Source organism: Excalfactoria chinensis, chromosome 7 (genome assembly GCF_039878825.1).
Source record: "Excalfactoria chinensis isolate bCotChi1 chromosome 7, bCotChi1.hap2, whole genome shotgun sequence".
Classification (NCBI taxonomy): Eukaryota; Metazoa; Chordata; class Aves; order Galliformes; family Phasianidae; genus Excalfactoria; species Excalfactoria chinensis.
In genome coordinates, this window is record NC_092831.1 from 7,955,875 (window position 1) to 7,974,144 (window position 18,270).

An 18,270-nucleotide genomic window follows, 5' to 3' on the forward strand; every position below is an offset into this window, starting at 1 on the left:
TCAGTTAAGGAACTGCGAGGGGTCTGGAGCACGAGACTTATGGTGAGCAGCTGAAGGAACTGGGATTGTTCGGTCTGTAGGAGGCTCAGGGGAGGCCTTATGGCTCCCCCTAAAAGGAGGCTGTAGGGAGGTGGGAGTTGGCCTTTGCTCGCAGTTGACAGCCATAGGATGAGAGGTGATGGCCAGGGTGGATATTAGGAAATATGTTTTCTCAGAAGGGGCGGTGAGGTTCTGGCACAGCTGCCCTGGGAGGTGCTGGAGTCACGTTGAAGAGCCGTGGAGATGTGATACTGAAGGATGTGGTTTTTCCAGCCTTACTGATTCTATGATACGTATCTCTGATTAAAAGTATAATGCAAATAACAGTGCTAAAAAAAAACAAACAAAACTGGAAAGGAGCCTAAGCAGGGAGCTGTGAAAACGTGGTAGACGGTGGGGAAGCGACTGGGTGTGTTCCACAGGGCAGTGCTGGGAAATGACCCGTGTCCCATCGGCCGAAAACAGAAAGCGAAAGCAGTGCAGCCATGGCGGGGCTGCAGCCGGGCTCCTTCCCGCTGCTGGTGCGCGGAGATTGGGGCACCGCGGAGCCGCCGGCCGCGCTGCGCAAGAAGCTGCTGCTCTACTTTCAGAGCCCGAAGCGCTCGGGAGGCGGCGAGTGCGAACTGCGGGGGGGAGCCGGGCAGCTGCTCGTCTGCTTCGCACAACCCGACGGTGAGCCGGGACGGGGGGCAGGGAAATGCTGGTTCGAGGAGGTATCGCTTATAAGCATGCGAGCTTATATATATATCTGTGCTTGCAGACACTGGGTTGTTGTATGTGGCATAATGCATGTTGTTTATTGCCCAGAGATGGTTGCAGGTATCCCTTCCAGGGAGGTGCTCAGGGTCAGGTTGGATGGGATCACGGGATTGGAATTAGGTGGGCTTTAAGGTTCATTCCAACCTGAGCTGTTCTGTGGTTCACAGTCCGATACGTGCTGTGCAGCTCTGTGTGATGTAATATGTAATACACACCTGTCATGTGCAATAGAGAATATACAGTACGCGCACCTACATATACAAACCTGAATTCAGTGCTTTGTATTGTCCTCTAAGTGGTTTTTGAATGGAACTTGATCAGCTGTAAATTAATAAATCCAGGCGACTGCAGACTTTCCAATATGGCATCAGTGCCAGCAAAGGTTATGGAGCAAGTCATTGCATCACACAGCACAAACAGGACAGTAAGGGGTCAGACCCAGTCCGTGTGGGTTTGTGAAGGGCAGATCCTCCCTGGCTGCCATAGAATCACAGACTCCTTTGAGTGGAAGGGACCTTTTTAAGGCCATCTGGTCCAACTCCCCTGCAAGGAACGGGGACACCTACATCTCAATCAGGTGCTCAGAGCCCAGTTCAGCCTGAGCTCAGGTGTCTTCAGGTATGGAGCATCCACCGCCTCTCTGGGCAACCTAATGTTAAATACATGTAGATGCACATACATGTATGTGCATAAACTTATGTGTATATAGTTTTTCCCTGTCTTACCATGATTCCTTGCTGCTGCTTCTCCCCAGCTGGTGAGCTGAGGGAAGACCACAGCCCTGAGCTGCTGGAGGAGGGTGTGCAAGGCAGGGGGCTGATCATGGGGCTCCTGTATTGCCATGGGGCTGCAGCCCTCACACAGGTTGGGCAATGTGTGGTGGAGCAGTGCAGGCAGGGTGGAGCTTTATGTCTTCATGTTCTGTCACTGGGATATTCTCTATTCTTATTTCCTTCCTTCTCAGGAGGAAAGTCCCTCGTGTGCTGTGTTAGCATCATGAGTTTAACACTCTTCTGTTTAGTGGGGAAATGCATGAGTCCTGAGCTAGCAGTAAGACATGCCACGTGATTTAATGTATGCAGTTGTTTTTCTGCTCAGCTTGTCACTGTTTTCTTTGGTTCTCCTCAGTGAAGCAACGGGTCCTTGAGAGACACACTCATGAACTGGATCTGGGAGAAAAAGGGAAGTTTAAGTTCACTGTCACAGATCTTGAAGCAGCAGCCAAACAGGAGGCACTGAAGGAAAAATCAGGTGGTCCCACAAAGGTGAATACAAGTTATAACCCTAACTGGGGCTTTGAAACAGTTAGGAGAACGACAAATCAGTCACTGATCATTTGTTTTCATTTTGTTTTAGGCTCTGGATGCCACGAGTGACCTTCAAAGAGAAGGTAAAACGTTGCTTATGTCTCTGTGATGGTTCTTCCTGAAATAACAACAGAACTCCCATGCAGGGGGGAGTTGGGCTGAAAGTTTCTCCCTGAATTTGACAGCCTGGCTCAGATGAAGTGGGGAAGTAAAAGCATCCAGGCACACACAGCCACTCGCCTACAGTGGGATGGGGCTGAGAATCAGAAAGGTGAGAGAACTGATGGATTGAGATACAGATTAATGAGAAAGGAGTGAATAATAATAGTAACGATAATAATAAAGAGCAAATGAGACATGACACAGTTGCTCGCCACCAGCTGATCAATGACCAGCCAGTCCCTGAGCAGTGGATGCCCACCTGCTCAACTGTCCCCTTTTTGTTACTGAGCATGGCATTGTGTGGTATGGAATATCCCTTTGGTGCTTTGGCTGTGCTATCCTGCAGCTCTCTTTGCACCCCCAGCTCTTGCTGGCAAACAGTATGAGAAGCTGCAAAGTCCTTGACTTTGTGCAAGCGCTGCTCTGCAACAGCCAACATACCGCTGTGTTATCAACATTCTTCCCAGCCTAAAGCCAAAACACAGCCCCATAGCAGCTACTAGGAAGAAAATTAACTCTATCCCAGGCCATACCAAGACAAGTGCTGGGCTTAAAATTTCTTTCTGAATTTGACACTCAGGCTCAGGCGATGTAGGGAAGCACGTGTAGCCAGCTATGTGCACCAAGGTTGGCGTTCACCCTGGCACATGTAGACCATAAATCTATTTTAAGCTTCTGTAGTAGCCAATTTCCTCAGAGAAATGTATCCAGAAAGGGATTTAGTTCCCTTATCCTGCATAACTGCTCTAAAATGAGATACACATACAAGCATATATGGAAGGTCTTAATCCCACACCAGGTGTCTTTGCACTCCCTGCAGTTAATAGACTCTGTGAAGTGGCAGATCTCACCACTACCACGGTGAACTTGACTACTTGGCCAGATCCCCTTTCAGCAATATTCTAGCAAGTGTTGTGGCTCATAAAGCAGTCCAGAAAGCAGCACTGCACATCAAAACACACCTGCCTTGGTGAGAAGTCAGTACTAGGCCAAGAAGGACCAGTTCCTTGGGAAGTTTGTCAGTGTAGCACTGGGGTATTTTTCTTTCTGTACCAAATCTGATTCATTGCTGCCTTGTATGTTTCTCATCTTTTCTTACACTTTCTTCACTGGGCATGGTGGCACAGATGATTTCTGTCAATGATGTGAAGATGCAGCAGTGGGCACAGAGCTGTGGCTTCTGCAGCTGTGCCTTGTTTTCCTCCTGTCAGGGTCATTCCGTTAGGCCTTCAAAGCCTCCCTTCTGTAAATATTATGACTTCCGTATCAGTTGTTGCTGTATATCAGGCTTGCTCACGAAATCCTCTAGCCAGCAGTGTGCAGCCCTTTGGTTCGACTGCTTGCTCCAGCCCCGCTCCCTGCGTTTCCATCTCTTCCCTTGGGCCTGCTCTCATTGCTGGCTCTGTGGGCCCCCATCGGGGACCATAGGGTGAAGATGTCCGTTCCTACAGAAGGTGTGAGGCCAAAGGATGCTGTAGGGACAAGACCAGCACCCGGTGAGATGACAGAGTGGCTGTGGGGGGGCAGGGGTACTGGGAGCATGAGCAAGCCTGCATGGTGGCACGGGGCTCTGGTGGGGTGAGGGTCTCCAGTGGGGTCAGAAGGCACCATGCAGCCCTAAAGGTGCTGCCACGGGGGTTGGGGGCTTTTGGTTGCTATAAGCAAAAGCAACTTGTGTTTGTTGGAACAGTGAGAGGAAAGCTGCTACTGTCTGCAAGGATGGCTGCTGTGAGCACTGTGTGGCTCTGTGGGTGACTTGCAGGTGTTGGGGGTTTGTCTCCTACCTGGTCGGTTAGCAGCTGGCTGCACAGACATCCTTTGGTGTCAGAGAGGGTGCTTCTGCCCCTGCCAGCAGGGTGATCCCTTCTCAGTGTGGTCTATTGGTTTTGTCTGCCTCCCCTGATGGCTGCTCCTAAAGGGGGGAATTGCCTTGCTGGGGACAGAGAGCTGTTAGTTGGCTGCTGGGTGGCAGCATCTCCTGGTGGGTCCTGCTGAGCCTTCTGGTTCTGATAGACCATTGAAATCTGGACTGTCTGGTAGCTGAAGGAGCTTTCCTGCTCTCTGTTGGTTTGAGGAACAACTCTCTCAGTTCCCATTTGCAGTTCCTATTTGCAGTTACCCCCCTGCCCCCCCCATATCCCCCCTGCCATCTGACCTCCCCTCCCCGCTCTGATTTCAGTTTTCTCTTGGCAAAATCTGGGGTGATGGCTGGTGGCCCTTTGGCCACATGGGTTTGAAGCAGGGGATACTTCTGATGTTGGCTGTATGGCCAGTAGCATCCTGGCAGTCGTGCAGCCAGCAGGAGCAGGGATTGTCCCTCTGTACTCGGCACCGGTGAAGCTGCTCCTTGAATGCTGTGTTTGGTTTTGGGCTTCTTGCTAAAAGAGGCTCTGGATCATGTCCAGAGAAGGGCAGTGGAGCTGCGAATGGTTTGGAGTGCAGGTCTTATGGGGAGCAGCTGAGGGAACTGTTATTGTTCAGTCTGGACAAGAGGAGGCTTAGGGGAGACATTGTGGCTCTTTATGAGTTTGAAAGAAGACTGTGGTGAGATGGGGATTGCCCTCTTGCCCCAGGTAACAGGATGAGAGGTGATGGCCTGAAGTTGTGCCAGAAGGCTCAGGTTGGATATAAGGAATATTTCTTCTCAGAAAGAGCAGTAAGGCATTGGAATCAGACTGTCCAGGGTTCACTGCTCCTGAAGGTGTTTAAGCAAAGATGTGGCACTGAGGAACATAGTTTAGTGGGCAGTGTTGGTGGTAGCTGGATGGTTGGACCCAATGATCTCAGATCCAACCTTAATGATTCTATGGTTCTATTTATTCCTGGAAACGTGCACCAGAATGTAACAGGCCCTGTTCTCTTTCTGTTAAAAATGTCACAGGAGAAGCTGTGAAGAAAACAAAGAATGGTTCTGCAAACAGTGAACTCCAGGAGAGAGCTCGCTCCATGGAGAAGAGTGCAGAACAGTCTGCAGAGACTTCACCTTCTGTGGTGCTTGAACATGTTGATGACTGCAGTGCAAAATGCATACTGATACTGTTGGAGAACGTCACCGGCTTAGCTGCAGATGATGACTTCACTGTGGAAATGATACCAGAGTTAAATGTTGCTGTAGCTACTTTTCAAAACAGTATTGGTAAGACAGGTTGAACACTTGTTTAATTAACTATCTCCTTAACTATCCTTTTGAGACAGATAGAAAATTAGGAATAGGCTGAGTGTGGGGGTGGATTCTGTGGATTATTGGGGTATATACAAGATATGGATGAGGGGACAGAGAGAAAGTAGTAATGAACAGCACAGAATAAAATGGCTGTGTCCATTTCCCCCTGTTGTTATAGTGCTATTTTGCAGCTGCCTTTGTTGCAAATACAGGGAAAAGTAGACTTGGCTTGCTCCTGTGCCAGCCGTGATGATAAGGACATGGGAAAGCATGCTGAGGTAATGCCGCTTTTCTATCCACAGATATTCAAGAATTCATCAACAAGTTTGCACGAAACAAAAGAGTGAAAAAACTCAAAATAACCGCCAGGCTTCTTGAAGTGACTCACAGCATCAAGGCTGAAAACATACCAGATAACGTTTCCACAGGCTATCTCAAAGTTTATTTTGAGAGCGCACGAAATGGAGGTGGGCCTGTGTCAGACATCCAGCTCTTCCCCGAGGAGAACTCGGCCATCATTACATTCTGTGATCACAAAGGTAATGCTGCCTCTGTCCTTGCTTTTCTTCTGATGCTCTGTATTTGCTTAGCAGTGTTTTTATGTTAATATGTGATACAGTTCTTGGTAATGTGTTTTAAGGCCCCATCAATCTTATGGTTCCTTTCATTTGTCTGCTCCTAACGAAAGGCAAATATAAAAAATGGACTGGGGCAATGAGTTTTATTTTAGGTTGAAAATAAGGTCTGTTTCAAAGTAATACCCTGATTTGGCCCTGCACTGTGCTGGGGTTTCCTTAGGAAATGAAAGAAAGGCACATCTGTATGGGGAATTAATGATGTAAGCCTATTCACTAAACTACTTGGAACTGCTTGTCCCCTACAGAGTGCCTGGAAATTGGAAAGACATGAAAATAGCTGCTTCCAATGGCCAGACAGCACAAGTTATTTTGTTCAATTTAATTGTGCTAACCATAGATTAATTTAATTGATTTGAAATTAATGATGTGTGTATGTAACTCTTAGATGTAATCACTGTCTTGGAAAAGCAGCATTTGCTTGAACAAACACCAGTTTCTGTGCATCCCTATTACCACTCCCTGGGAACAGCTCTGTATGGAGAAGAAAGACCAGCTATCAAGATGCCAGCCTCTGTGGTGATGCCACTAGATCCCTATGTCTGGCAGTTTTTACAAAGGAAAGGTAGAGTGATTGAAGCCATAAACCAGGAAATGGCCAATCACCATTGTTGTCTAAAATGGCCGCAGACACATTGTGCTCAACCAGAAGTCACACTGTGTCCATCATCATCTATCTCTGAGCAGAAGGAAATGATGTTTAAATTGATCAAAACCTGGAGGCAAGACGTTTCTACTGAGTTCTCACGTCTCATGTCACGTTACATAGCTGTAGAGTGTAAAGTAAGTTCAGCGAAGTGGAAGGATGTGAAGAGCAGGTTGATGAAAGATGCTGATTTGATCGTAACTGATATTTCTGAGGAGATGGTGGTGATAGCAGGCAACAGAGCAGCTGTGGAGAGTGCAGAGAAAGAAGTAGGGGAGAGCATGGGAAAATCCGCGAATGAAAGTGAAGGGAAAAAACAGAGCATTGAAATTTCTGTGCCAGTTGCCCCAGGGAAGTATGCAGTTCTGCATAATGCTGGGCTAGAAGAGAATATTCACAAAGAATATCCATGCTTAAAGATCTCTTATGATGACACAAAAAAGGTTGTGCAGTTGTGTGGATTATCTGCAGAAGTTTACAAAACCAAAGCCATCTTACTGGAAAGGGTATTGTATATGCCCTCGTCTTCAGTTAGTGTTAATCGCAATCTTTTCCTACATCTACAGCGTGCAAATAGTAAGACAATGTCAGAGATGTTATTTGCTGCAAAAAAAATTAATGCTTTTTATGAGCTCAAGGATGACACTGTGATGCTGTTTGGAGAGACTCATAAAGATCTTTCAGAAGGAGAAAAGCAGTTAAAAGCAAGCCTAACGTATAAAAGCTTTGACGTGAAGGACTGTGAACTCACTATAATGGAAGAGTGGAGTCAACTGCTTGACTCCTTGCCTAAGAAATACCCCTCTTTCCAGGAAACTGTGGTCATCCACAAACCTGTTGGAAATGAAAATACAGTGATTATTACTGGCTTTACTGAGGCCGTAGAGGTCGTTTATCAGAACCTTTATGATTTTATAGATACAAACACGCGGGTGGAAAGAGAAATCCCCGCTAAGTTGATGGCAGAGGTGCAGTTTGTAGAGAAGGAAAAATCTGCTCTTTGTGATGAACTGAAGAAGAAGGGTGTGACAATACACTTTCATACCAAGACACCACGTATTTCACTGAGTGGACCAAGAGCAGAAGTGACAAAAGCAGCCGCTGTGTTGGAAAAAATTATCTCATCCCTTTACTTGAAGGATGTGTCAATTGATAAACCAGGGGCAAAGCAGCTCTTCATTGACAGGAAAGATGCGTTTATTTTTGAGGCAAAGCAGAAGTTTAATTGTCTGATTAGGCTGAAGGAAGAAGAACAACAGAAGAGTGAAAATGTTGATGATAAAGAGGAAAGAAAGCTCTACCACAAGCAAACGCTACAAGATGGCGTTGAAGTGCTGGTGTATAAAGGTAACTTGTGCAATTACCCAGTCGATGTTGTGGTGAATGCATCAAACAAAGACCTGAAACACAGCAGTGGCCTCGCTTGGGCACTGCTCCAAGCAGCTGGTCCAGAGCTGCAGGCTGAGTGTGATGAGGTGGTGAGGAAGATGGGGCATCTGAAGGCTGGGAACGCGGTGATCACAGGAGCGGGGAAGCTCCCCTGCAAACAGGTCATCCATGCTGTAGGGCCCCGGTGGAAGGAGAAGAGTGCAGGAAAGTGTGTGCACTTGTTAAGACAGGCCATTAAAATGAGCCTGCAGCTGGCTGAAACGTATAATCATCGCTCCATAGCTTTCCCTTCTGTAAGCGGAGGGATTTTTGGCTTCCCGCTGCACAAGTGTGCAAATGCGATTGTGTCAGCCATCAAGAAAACCCTGGAAGAATTCAGCAGGGACAGCTGCTTGAAGGAGATCCATCTTGTTGCCATTGATGAAGAAATAGTTCAGGTTCTGAGCGAGACTGTGCAAAAAGTGTTCACAACTAAGCCATCCTCCCCCGTGCCACAGCAGGGATTCAATACAGATCAGAGGCAGGGGGAGAGCCAGAGGGAGAAGAGAGGACAGGATCTTTGCATGGCTACAGACAGTGAGAATATGATTACAACCGCGGAAGGATTGTGCATCCGAGTGGAGGAGAAAGACATTACAGAGGCAACGGTAGGTCTTTAAATCTTCCATGTGGTAGCTAAAGAAGAAAGCAAGATGGCAGAACTGGTAGATTTCAGACTGGGGTCTGTCATTCTGGGGCTATATCTAGTGGGCAGCCATGAATTTCAGCTGTGTAGTCCCTAGCTGGGTTGTATTTATTCTCCATATCTAGGGTCAATGTGTAAGTGTGACGTGGTTGTTGAAGAAATGACTTGAGTAAAGCAATCCCACAGAAGAGTGCATGCTTAGTTTATTTTTCCAAAGTCTAGACCTGATTCTATTGTTTTCCCAATATTAGTTTCTTCCCCTGTCTGTCTTTAAGAGCCTATTGCAACCAGCAGAAGAGCAATATTAGATGTAAAAATGTTCAGCGGGGCACACATGATTTGTAAATAAAATGCCTCCTGTGGAGCTGGAAAGCAAACTACTTGGCCTGTTTTGCTTCATGAAAGCACTGCAACCTTCTTTCACCTTGTTTTGGTGTAAAAGATGCTGCTTCTGATCAGCATACGGTCCCGCTTCAATGCAAGGGAGGAAGTGTGCATTAAGTTTTGTAGCTTAGACGTGCTTTATGCAGTACATTTTGTATCTTGCAATGATGCTGGCAAATGCATTTTTGAAGTCTGGCTACAGGTATTCTTGCTTTCAATTTGTTGCAGACGGACATTATCGTCAACAGCGTTGGCACAGATTTGGAGTTCGGTGTGGGGCCTCTCTGCAGAGCCTTGCTGGAAGAGGCTGGACCAGAGCTCAGGATGGAGTTTGACAGAGAAAAAGGACAACAGAAGACAGCTGGTAGTGGGAGTGTGCTTTGCACAAGTGGATGCGATCTGGATTGCCAGTTCGTGTTTCATGCTATACTTCCTCAATGGGACAGAGGAAGTGAGCAGGCCCTGAAGGTACGTTTGAATTTAGTTTAGAAGTATTTGAATGGTCAGCATTTAAAACAGTTAATTTAGACAAAATGAATTTCACTTCCTCCTCTTTCAGTGACCTTTAAGATGCCTTGTATACCCTCAGCATTTTCTTATACCAGCATATTCTCTATGGAGCTAACAATGTATGACATAAAAGTATTTTTTTTACCATTTTCTTAAATAATTGATCTTTGATGTGTTTTACAGGCCCTAGAAAACGTATTCAATTTGTGCTTGATGAAAGCTGAGGAATTTGGACTGAACTCCATCACTTTTCCAGCTATCGGAACTGGAGGATTTAGATATCCTAAACCTGTTGTTTCTAAGTTAATGTTTGATGAAGTATTCAAGTTCAGCAGCAGTCACACTCGGAAGAGTCTCCAGGAAGTTCATTTTCTCTTGCTCCCAGATGATATATTCAACATTGAGGTATTTTTTCTAAGGGCAAAGCCACCCATGTCACATGCTGTTCTAATGAAACTGTACCAATATATTAGTGACACGCTGCTTTCTTAAGAGAATGATTTAGCACTTCTTTTACTACTTTGGGCCAGCAAAAGGGGATGTCACTCTGGTATCTCATTCAGCATCTCTAAAAAGGAAACTCCCAGTAAGCACAAGCTGCAGACAAAATGTGCCTCATTTGTTGGCGCTGTAAAGACATGTTGCTGCTCACTCATCTTTTCACAGAGCCGTTCTGGCAATGTAAAGACAGTATTTGTTACCACACTGTCCACTATGAGCCTTCCACTGTTAGTAATGGTGCCTAAACTCTGCTGCAAAATGCATCGGATGGCTCAGCAAGAGTTACACGACTGATAAATGTAATTATATAAATATTTGGGATGTCAAGTCTGAAATTGTATCTCTGGTACCTTTTCTCTCTTTGTAGGTTTTTACCAATGAACTAAAACGTCGGGTAACTGGGAAGCGCTGTGATGCAGTGCCACGGCTGGGTAAGTTTTGAAGGGACAGGAGGTGGGACACGCGGGAGAGTGTAAGTACTGCAAAGTGGTTTTGTGTGTAGCAGGAAACAAGGGAAATATCATAAGAAAGAAAGAACATTTATTTCCTCTTAATGGACTGACGTTCTTAGATTCCATCTGTAAACATCTTGAATAGGAATTTCTTTTGTTGGGGGCGTGCTTAGTGTGACCAGACTCCCGGTTCTCTCCTCATGGAGAAGGATAACCTGGTAAGAGAACCATTAGTATCCCAGCTCAAAAGGCTTAAGGTTGTGTTGAGATCTCCATTACTGGTAATGCTTCATGTCGTTTAAGAGTTCAGAGAAGAAAGTCTTATCACAGAGTTGGTCTTATCACATGGCACTAGCAGTCCTTCCTGAACAGACTTACAGGAATCGAGCTGGTTTCACTTTCACAGTATCTAAGTAGGGAAAAAATGCTGTACCTTCCTGCTTTCAGAAATGGTTTTAAAGAGAAGTGGGCAGAGACTGTCAAGATGCTCTCAAGCTCTCTACAGTAAGCTCCACAAAAGGATAAAAAGGGGATAACATCCAAAGCTACAACCGTAGTGTTTTAAGATCATTTTCTTTTCCTTGCAGAATTCATCGGCCCTGTTTCAACTGAAGCCTTGGGAGCTTATACAATGAAGATTGGTTACATTATTCTCAAAGTACTTTGTGGAGATATTACCCGTGAAGACACAGAGGTTATTGTAAACATATCAAATCGAACATTTGATGCCAAAACAGGTATTGCACTATGGATATGTAGTTCTTTAGTGGAAAATTTATGCTGGTTTCTAGGAACACAGAGGGGAGAGAGTTGTCCATATATGAAGCTTTCATGAAGTTTATTTTTCAGATGAGAAATAGAAAGTAGTCATTTGTCAGGAAATAGATCTTAAACTGGCTTATCACGTGTTCTGAATATTCCATGTAGTTTTCAAACCACTCGGATGAGGTTTAAAATGAAAGAGGCTTAAGTAAAAGGGATTTTTGAGATCAAATTCTGTAAAAATGCTCATCATGATTTATTTCTTTACATATATATTTCAGTATTAGCCCAAGCCTCAGTTGTGTAAGAATGAAGACACTGAATGTATAATTCAAAGCAATCTGAGGGTTTGGTGAAGGTCATAATGCTGCAAGGTAAAACAAAATAGAAGTAATTTTTAAGGATTTCCAATCGATAACAAAGACAGTGTTCTACTTGCAGCCAGTGCAGTTTGTGGTAGAGGGCACTCATAGGAACTGGCAAGGTTTTGCCCTTAGCTGGCTCTTGTACTGTGATATTTGGGGGTGTTCAAACTACATAATGTGGCTGGAGTTTTGAGTAGAAGTACTGAAGCTGACTTAATGAACGTGTATGCTTTTTCTTTTAAGGGGTTTTCAAAGCTATTATGGATGCTGCCGGTTCTGATGTAGAAGAAGAATGTGATCAATACGGTATGTTAAAACGCATACACTTTCCAATGTCTTTTTCTTCTCTTAAAACTCTTACTCTTCTTGCTATAATTCTGTATTCTGATAGCGTAATAATTTTATCTTAAAACAAAACAAAAACCTCTCTCTGCAAGGAGTTTTGAGAAGACCTGTTGCCCTCACATATGCTTTATGAGTTTTTCTTTTCACAACTGAACAGATGTTGGAGTATTTCTGATGCTAATAAACGCTTGGAAAATAATACAGTGTAAGATGTCAGCCCTGAAGTTATTCAAGCATGCTCCCGGCTTAAGAGCAGAAACAGTCCCTTTGGCTCAGACAGTCTGTGTTCACAAGTCCATTCATACTCATAGTATGACTTCGATCTGAGATGTTGATAACCGAACAGTATTGCTCTGAAAAACACAAGAACCCTTTTAAAGATTCTGTACCACAGTTTTTAGACCAGATAGTCATCATCTTTATGACATTATTTTAAACATTCGGCTCTTCTGCAGAGTAACAGTTTGAGCTTTCAGCGAATAACTGGCACAAGGAAGGATTTCATGTATAAATGAATTGTGCACATTCAGTTGGCATGTCTTTAAATAAAAGCGAGTTGTATTTAAATTGAGCATAAATTGTTAAGTCGTACTAAATAAGAAACTGCTTCATAGGAGAGATGCTAGGAAATGGTAGTCAAACAGAAAACGTGCTATCATGTCATTTATTTTCTTAGGAAATGCTGACATTGGAATATTTACAGAAAAATAAACTTGAACCAACTACACCCAGGATAATATAATACACATAGAATCATAGAATGGCCTGGGTTGAAAAGGACCACAATGCTCATCTAGTTTCAACCTCCCTGTGGTGTGCAGGGTCACCAACCACCAGACCAGGCTGCTCAGTTCCACATCCAGCCTGGCCTTGAATGCTTCCAGGAATGGAGCATCCGCAGCCTCCTTGGGGAACCTGTTCCAGTGCATCACCACCCTTCACAGTGGACTTCTTTCTACTTTCTCCACTCCTTTTCAAGTATTTATCCTTCTAGTGTACACCAGCCTCCATATTAACAGTTGCCTTATCAGAAAATAGCTGTTTTGAAAACGTCTCCTTTTTTATCTTCTCTCTTCCAGCTGGACAGCTTCAAAGTGGTTTTATTACTACAGAAGGTGGTAATCTGTTATGCAGGAAAATCATCCACTTGATTCACAGTATAAATGTGAAGAATCAGGTCTCCAAAGTGCTTCATGAGTGTAAGCTGAGGAAGTACAAATCTGTTGCCTTCCCAGCAATTGGAACAGGTTTGTATTTTCATGGGGGAGCGATTAGATGGGGCTATTTGGTGAGAAGGCATAATGAGAGAAGAGAGAGTGACGCCAACCTATATGATCTGGATGCTGCGTTGGTTTAAATGTTGTTTATTGCCTGATATATGTCTCTTATTTTTTGTTTAGGTGCTGCACAACAGAGTCCAGCAAAGGTAGCTGATGATATGTTGGATGCTATAGTGGAATTTGTAAGCAGTAGACCAGCACAGTATCTGAAAGAAATTAGAATAGTCATCTTCCAGAAACACATGCTGAAAGACTTTTATGAAAGCATGAAGAAAAGAGAATGTTCAGATTGGTCTGAACCACAAACATGGATATCTACGCTGAAATGTAAGTAGGTGGGTTTTCTGTGTGCTTGGGCTCACAAAACTAAAGGTCTTGTCTATAAAACTAACAGTTAACATATATTTTTTCACAGCGTATTTTTGTGACAAAAAAGCAAAGCTCTTGCTTTTGGAGAAGAAAGTTGATACGGTTACATTTCAGATTTGTGGAGAAAGCAAAACAAACGTGGATGCAGCTGAGTCCTGGATAACAGATCTGATTTTAAAGGAACAGCTTGAAAACAAGATTGTGGATGACCTGATTGAAAATTTTGATGAGAAAGAAATCGAGACTTTGGCAGAGCTGCAAAGAGGAAAACATGTTACCATTCAGCTGGATAAGAAGCACTCTCCACCTTGCATTACGATTTCTGGTATTAGCAGGGAGGTCTGTTCTGTTTCTGTAGAAGTTCAAAAAATGATCCAAAAAATAAAGACGGCTCAAGAGGAACAATACAAAGCAGAACTTGTTCACAACCTGGTAGAGTGGAGGTATCAAAGCAATGACGATAGCTTTGTTGCTTTTGATAAGCTGACAAATATGCAGCTGGAAGATGCCAAAATGGTTAAAAAGCCAAGTCTGACTATCAAAATTAACAAGAACAACTACAGGGTGGATCTGAATACTCTAAAGGCTCGTGATGACCAAGGAAGACCTATAAACATTCAACGTGTGCCAAAGAATGAAGGTAAATTACAGCTTTACTAATAAGAAACATATAGGAGTGGTTATTGAATGATAATTCTGATAATTACAAACAAGTTATTCCAAAGAAGCAAGTTTCTCCATAGCTATTTACTTATTTACTTACTTATTCAGCTGGGCACGCCATAGCCAGCAATTGTAAATTCCTACTTGGTAGTAGAATAGGTATGACCAAAATCATAACTTGTCTTGTAAACACAAATGTTATCTGTGTGTATGTAACTAGTAAGCATGGGCTTCATGCATAAATCTGACAAAGGAACATTTTTGTAATCAAGTATTTTATAATATTTACTGTTCTCTCAGCCTCCTGTTTGCAGCCAGTTTGCAGGACACCTGCAGTAGTGAGCTAGATGCGAGTGATGCTTAAACAATTCCTGTTTTGCAGATATGCAGTCAGTGGAGTTCCCTGCAAAGTGGGAAGACATGCAAGGGGAGCAGGTCAAACTGGTGATCCTCACACGGTTGTGCCAGGAGTATCTCGAAGTTCAGAAGAGGTTTCGGAAAACGGCTCACCGCTTTGTCATAGAGAAGGTGAAATCCTATGGGGGAAAAGAATGAACTCTTGGGCTGAAATCATTAATGTCCTTCCCAAGTTTGTCACATTTCTGTAACCTAATACGCCTTCTGCATCAGTCTCTCTAAAAATTCCTGCGTTGGATTCAACTCTGCTTCTTCTTCTGCAGTTCATTTCACTGTCGAAAGCTGACAAGATTTGGCCACCAAGTGCAGCAAACCTGCCCGTCAGTCTGTAGGGTGCAAATCTGTCAATGGGAGGTCTTGAGAGACTAAGAAACATTTAGAGTTGCAGATACTCTACTAGAAGAGCCTGCTACCCACTTAGCTCCCTGTCCTTGCAGGCTGGCCATAAAGCTTTTTACTGTTTTACTACTAGAGGAATGGATTTCCCTGTTGGTCCCAGACAGAGTCTTTTGGGCTACAGTGCTGGTTTTAACCAAAGTGTCATGATTTGATCCTTTATTATTGCAAACTCCGCAAAACAATGAACAGAGATTTAATTGCCGGGGAGAAGATGGAATTATATGAGAAAATAAAAAGACATTAAGAGTGAGAACGTTTGTTTGAAAAAATTTCTCCAATGATCATGGTCAGGAAAGTGGGAATAGAGCAAAATATTGTGTACAATGTTAAAAAATCAGGTAATGACATGAAGTCTTTTTCCATTGAAAATGGAAAGCTCTTGCAGCTCTAAGATGATATTGGATGCAGATACGCTGGTTTGCCTTAAGCTATATTCACACCGTTGGCATAGGAGCCAGCAACGTCTGTCCTCCCACCTATTTAAATAGGATTTTCTCATGGCTACAAAGCAAAGGAAGTAATTTTGACTTCCTTGCTGAGGTCTAGAAGATAAATCCACTGTAATGCTGTCGCTACAGCCTACAGTTTTCGTGGGAAAAATCATCAGTAAAGATTATTAGGATGCACGGAATGCATCTCACATCAATGGCTCCTTTCCTCTAGCAGTGGTAAAACATCCTATTTGTGAAAATACCAGTGCTACTGTGGTTGCTTTGTACACGCTATGCAATGCAAGACAAATGTGTGCCAAAAATTACCAAGCTCAAAAGCCACTTGTAACTTACTTGGTTTCTGATTTTCAGGAGGCTCATGAAACGCACAGTAACAGGGTATGGTGATTATATTGTCATTCTCTCAGTTTGGTTTGCTTTTGATGTTTTGTGGTCATGATCAATATTGGTTCCTACTATAGCTCCGTTTTGTGACTTTGCAGATTCAAAGAATACAAAATCCCTTCCTCTGGCAGACCTACCAAATCAAAAAGAAGTCTCTTTGTATGAAGAACGAAAATGAAGATATCGAGAAGCTGCTGTTTCACGGAACAGCCAAAAGCTCAGTGAACGCAATCAACTACAATGGTTTTAATCGTGGTTTTGCTGGCATGAATGGTGAGTCGTTTTCCAAAGCAGTTAATTTGCTGAAGGTGTACGCAATGCCAGCAGATCTCTTGGGCTGACTTGGTCTTGAAAGACTTGGGCAGCCTGACTCAGATCTGACTGACACTTCAGCCTGGTCGAAGGGGATTCGTGTTTGATTCTGATAAAAAGGATTATTACTCAGACTGTGCTGATAAACTACAACCCATTTATGATTGCTTTAGAATTAAAAGAAAAAATGAAAGAATAAAAAAAGGGGGTGGGGTGGGGTGGGGGGGGGGGGGTTGGATAGTTTAAAAGATTCTTCTGTGAATAAAAGCACTAACTGTATTTGAAAACATCTTTCCAAACAGCTGCAACCTATGGAAATGGAACCTACTTTGCTGTTGATGCAGCTTACTCTGCTCAGGATACTTACTCAAGACCAGATTCGAATGGCAGAAAATACATGTACCTGGCTCGGGTCCTCACAGGGGAGTTCTGTGCTGGGAGCAAAGGGCTGGCCACTCCACCTCCCAAATGCTCAGCAGATCCTACTGACCTGTATGACAGCGTAGTGGATGACATGGCTTCTCCAAAGATGTTTGTCATATTTAATGACATTCAGGCATATCCGGAATACCTTATCACTTTCAGACAGTAGAATACTCTTTGTAGTCTAAAAAACACAGGTGCCTTTCCTATATAAAATGTAACAGGGCATTTCTTGATTGTTGTTCACACTTAAGTCTCTGAAGAGCTTTTTTAATCTATCTACATGTTAAGTTTAAATAAGTCTTCATAGTCACCAAGGTCAGGATAAGCAGTTATTTTAGAATGCACTATTTTAATACTCACCATCCAAATTCAGTTCTGCAGAGGTGTGGGCAAGAGCTGTGAGAACAGCCTAGACTTCTCCCCAAGCAAGGCAGATGGGAAATGTTAGGGAGGGAAGCTGCTGTGCCATACCAAACCTGTTGCCATCTATGCACACCCCAACTTTAGGTTTGCCATATGAGGTTTTCAAGAACAGGGCAGATGTGGCTATGAAGGGGGCACAGTGGGGTTGAGTTGATGGTTGAACTGGATGATCTTAGAGGTCTTTTCCAACCTTAATGTCTGTGTGATTCTATGCATTATGTACATGCAAGTACAAAGCCATTGCTTCCCGAGTTTTTAGGATAGTAAAGAGTGATGAATTTCTGCTGGATGGAATTGCAACGTTAACCTTTCTGTAGAAGCACTACTTCGGACAGAGTTATCTATAGGGACATTCAGTCATTGGGGGCACACATATTCTAGGGACACATTATAGGTTCACTCTCAAATCATTTGAAAATGCTTAATGTTCTGTAAAGTTAATAGATAACGATCTGCATAGCCCTGGACTTAAGCAGACTGTGCACTTAGAGTGATCATCCTGCAACTGTGTGTGTTTAGTTTTAATAAAAGTAGTTACAAATAGATTATGTGGCACTGCTGAGTCATTGTTTACACAGAGGAGTGCACTTCCCATCAATGTATATTTATGGTACAGCGATGCTATATACAGAAAGAAGCTGAAAAGCCTAAGAGACACGGGGTACCTCCTGGGAGTGGGAGGGAACTTAGGAGCTGCATCACTGCACTGCAAGCTTCAAACAGGTGGATGCAGTAAACCCAGTGCACTGAATCTCGTGCAGCAACTTGATGCACAGCCCCACACTGAGCCGCGTGGACCCATTTGGATTGCACTACATTGTACCTCACAGCGCTGCATTATGCCACGCAGCACCTAGCTGGAACACACCTCACTGCATTGCAGCATGCAGAACTGCATGGCCCTGCGTTGCTCTGCAGTGCTGCCCAGCACAGTGCACTGCCCCAACCGCACTGCAAGCCGCTGCTCAGTGCTGTGTTGCTTTGCACGCTGTGTTGCTTTGCACGCTGTGTTGCTTTGCACGCTGCGTTTCTCTGCACGAC

The 18,270-nt window shown here is 43.9% G+C and overlaps 1 protein-coding gene across 2 annotated transcripts; it reads left to right on the top strand.

Annotated features, from left to right (window-relative positions):
• Nucleotides 1-486: 486 nt before the first annotated feature.
• On the top strand, nucleotides 487-17,767 carry LOC140254766 (protein mono-ADP-ribosyltransferase PARP14-like). 2 transcript variants are annotated; one of them, XM_072341753.1, is made up of 17 exons: nucleotides 487-711; nucleotides 1,927-2,063; nucleotides 2,155-2,188; nucleotides 5,149-5,403; nucleotides 5,733-5,969; nucleotides 6,454-8,747; nucleotides 9,398-9,637; nucleotides 9,863-10,084; nucleotides 10,548-10,611; nucleotides 11,220-11,369; nucleotides 12,003-12,065; nucleotides 13,184-13,351; nucleotides 13,505-13,711; nucleotides 13,800-14,393; nucleotides 14,799-14,944; nucleotides 16,167-16,341; nucleotides 16,683-17,767. In XM_072341753.1, the coding sequence occupies exons 1-17, from the start codon at nucleotides 525-527 to the stop codon at nucleotides 16,970-16,972; spliced, it is 5,463 nt and encodes a 1,820-aa protein (XP_072197854.1). In that variant the 5' UTR covers nucleotides 487-524; the 3' UTR covers nucleotides 16,973-17,767. The 2 variants fall into 2 exon arrangements, with proteins under 2 accessions (XP_072197854.1, XP_072197855.1); XM_072341754.1 differs by lacking the exons at nucleotides 487-711; nucleotides 1,927-2,063; nucleotides 2,155-2,188 and adding an exon at nucleotides 3,571-3,763.
• Nucleotides 17,768-18,270: the final 503 nt, after the last annotated feature.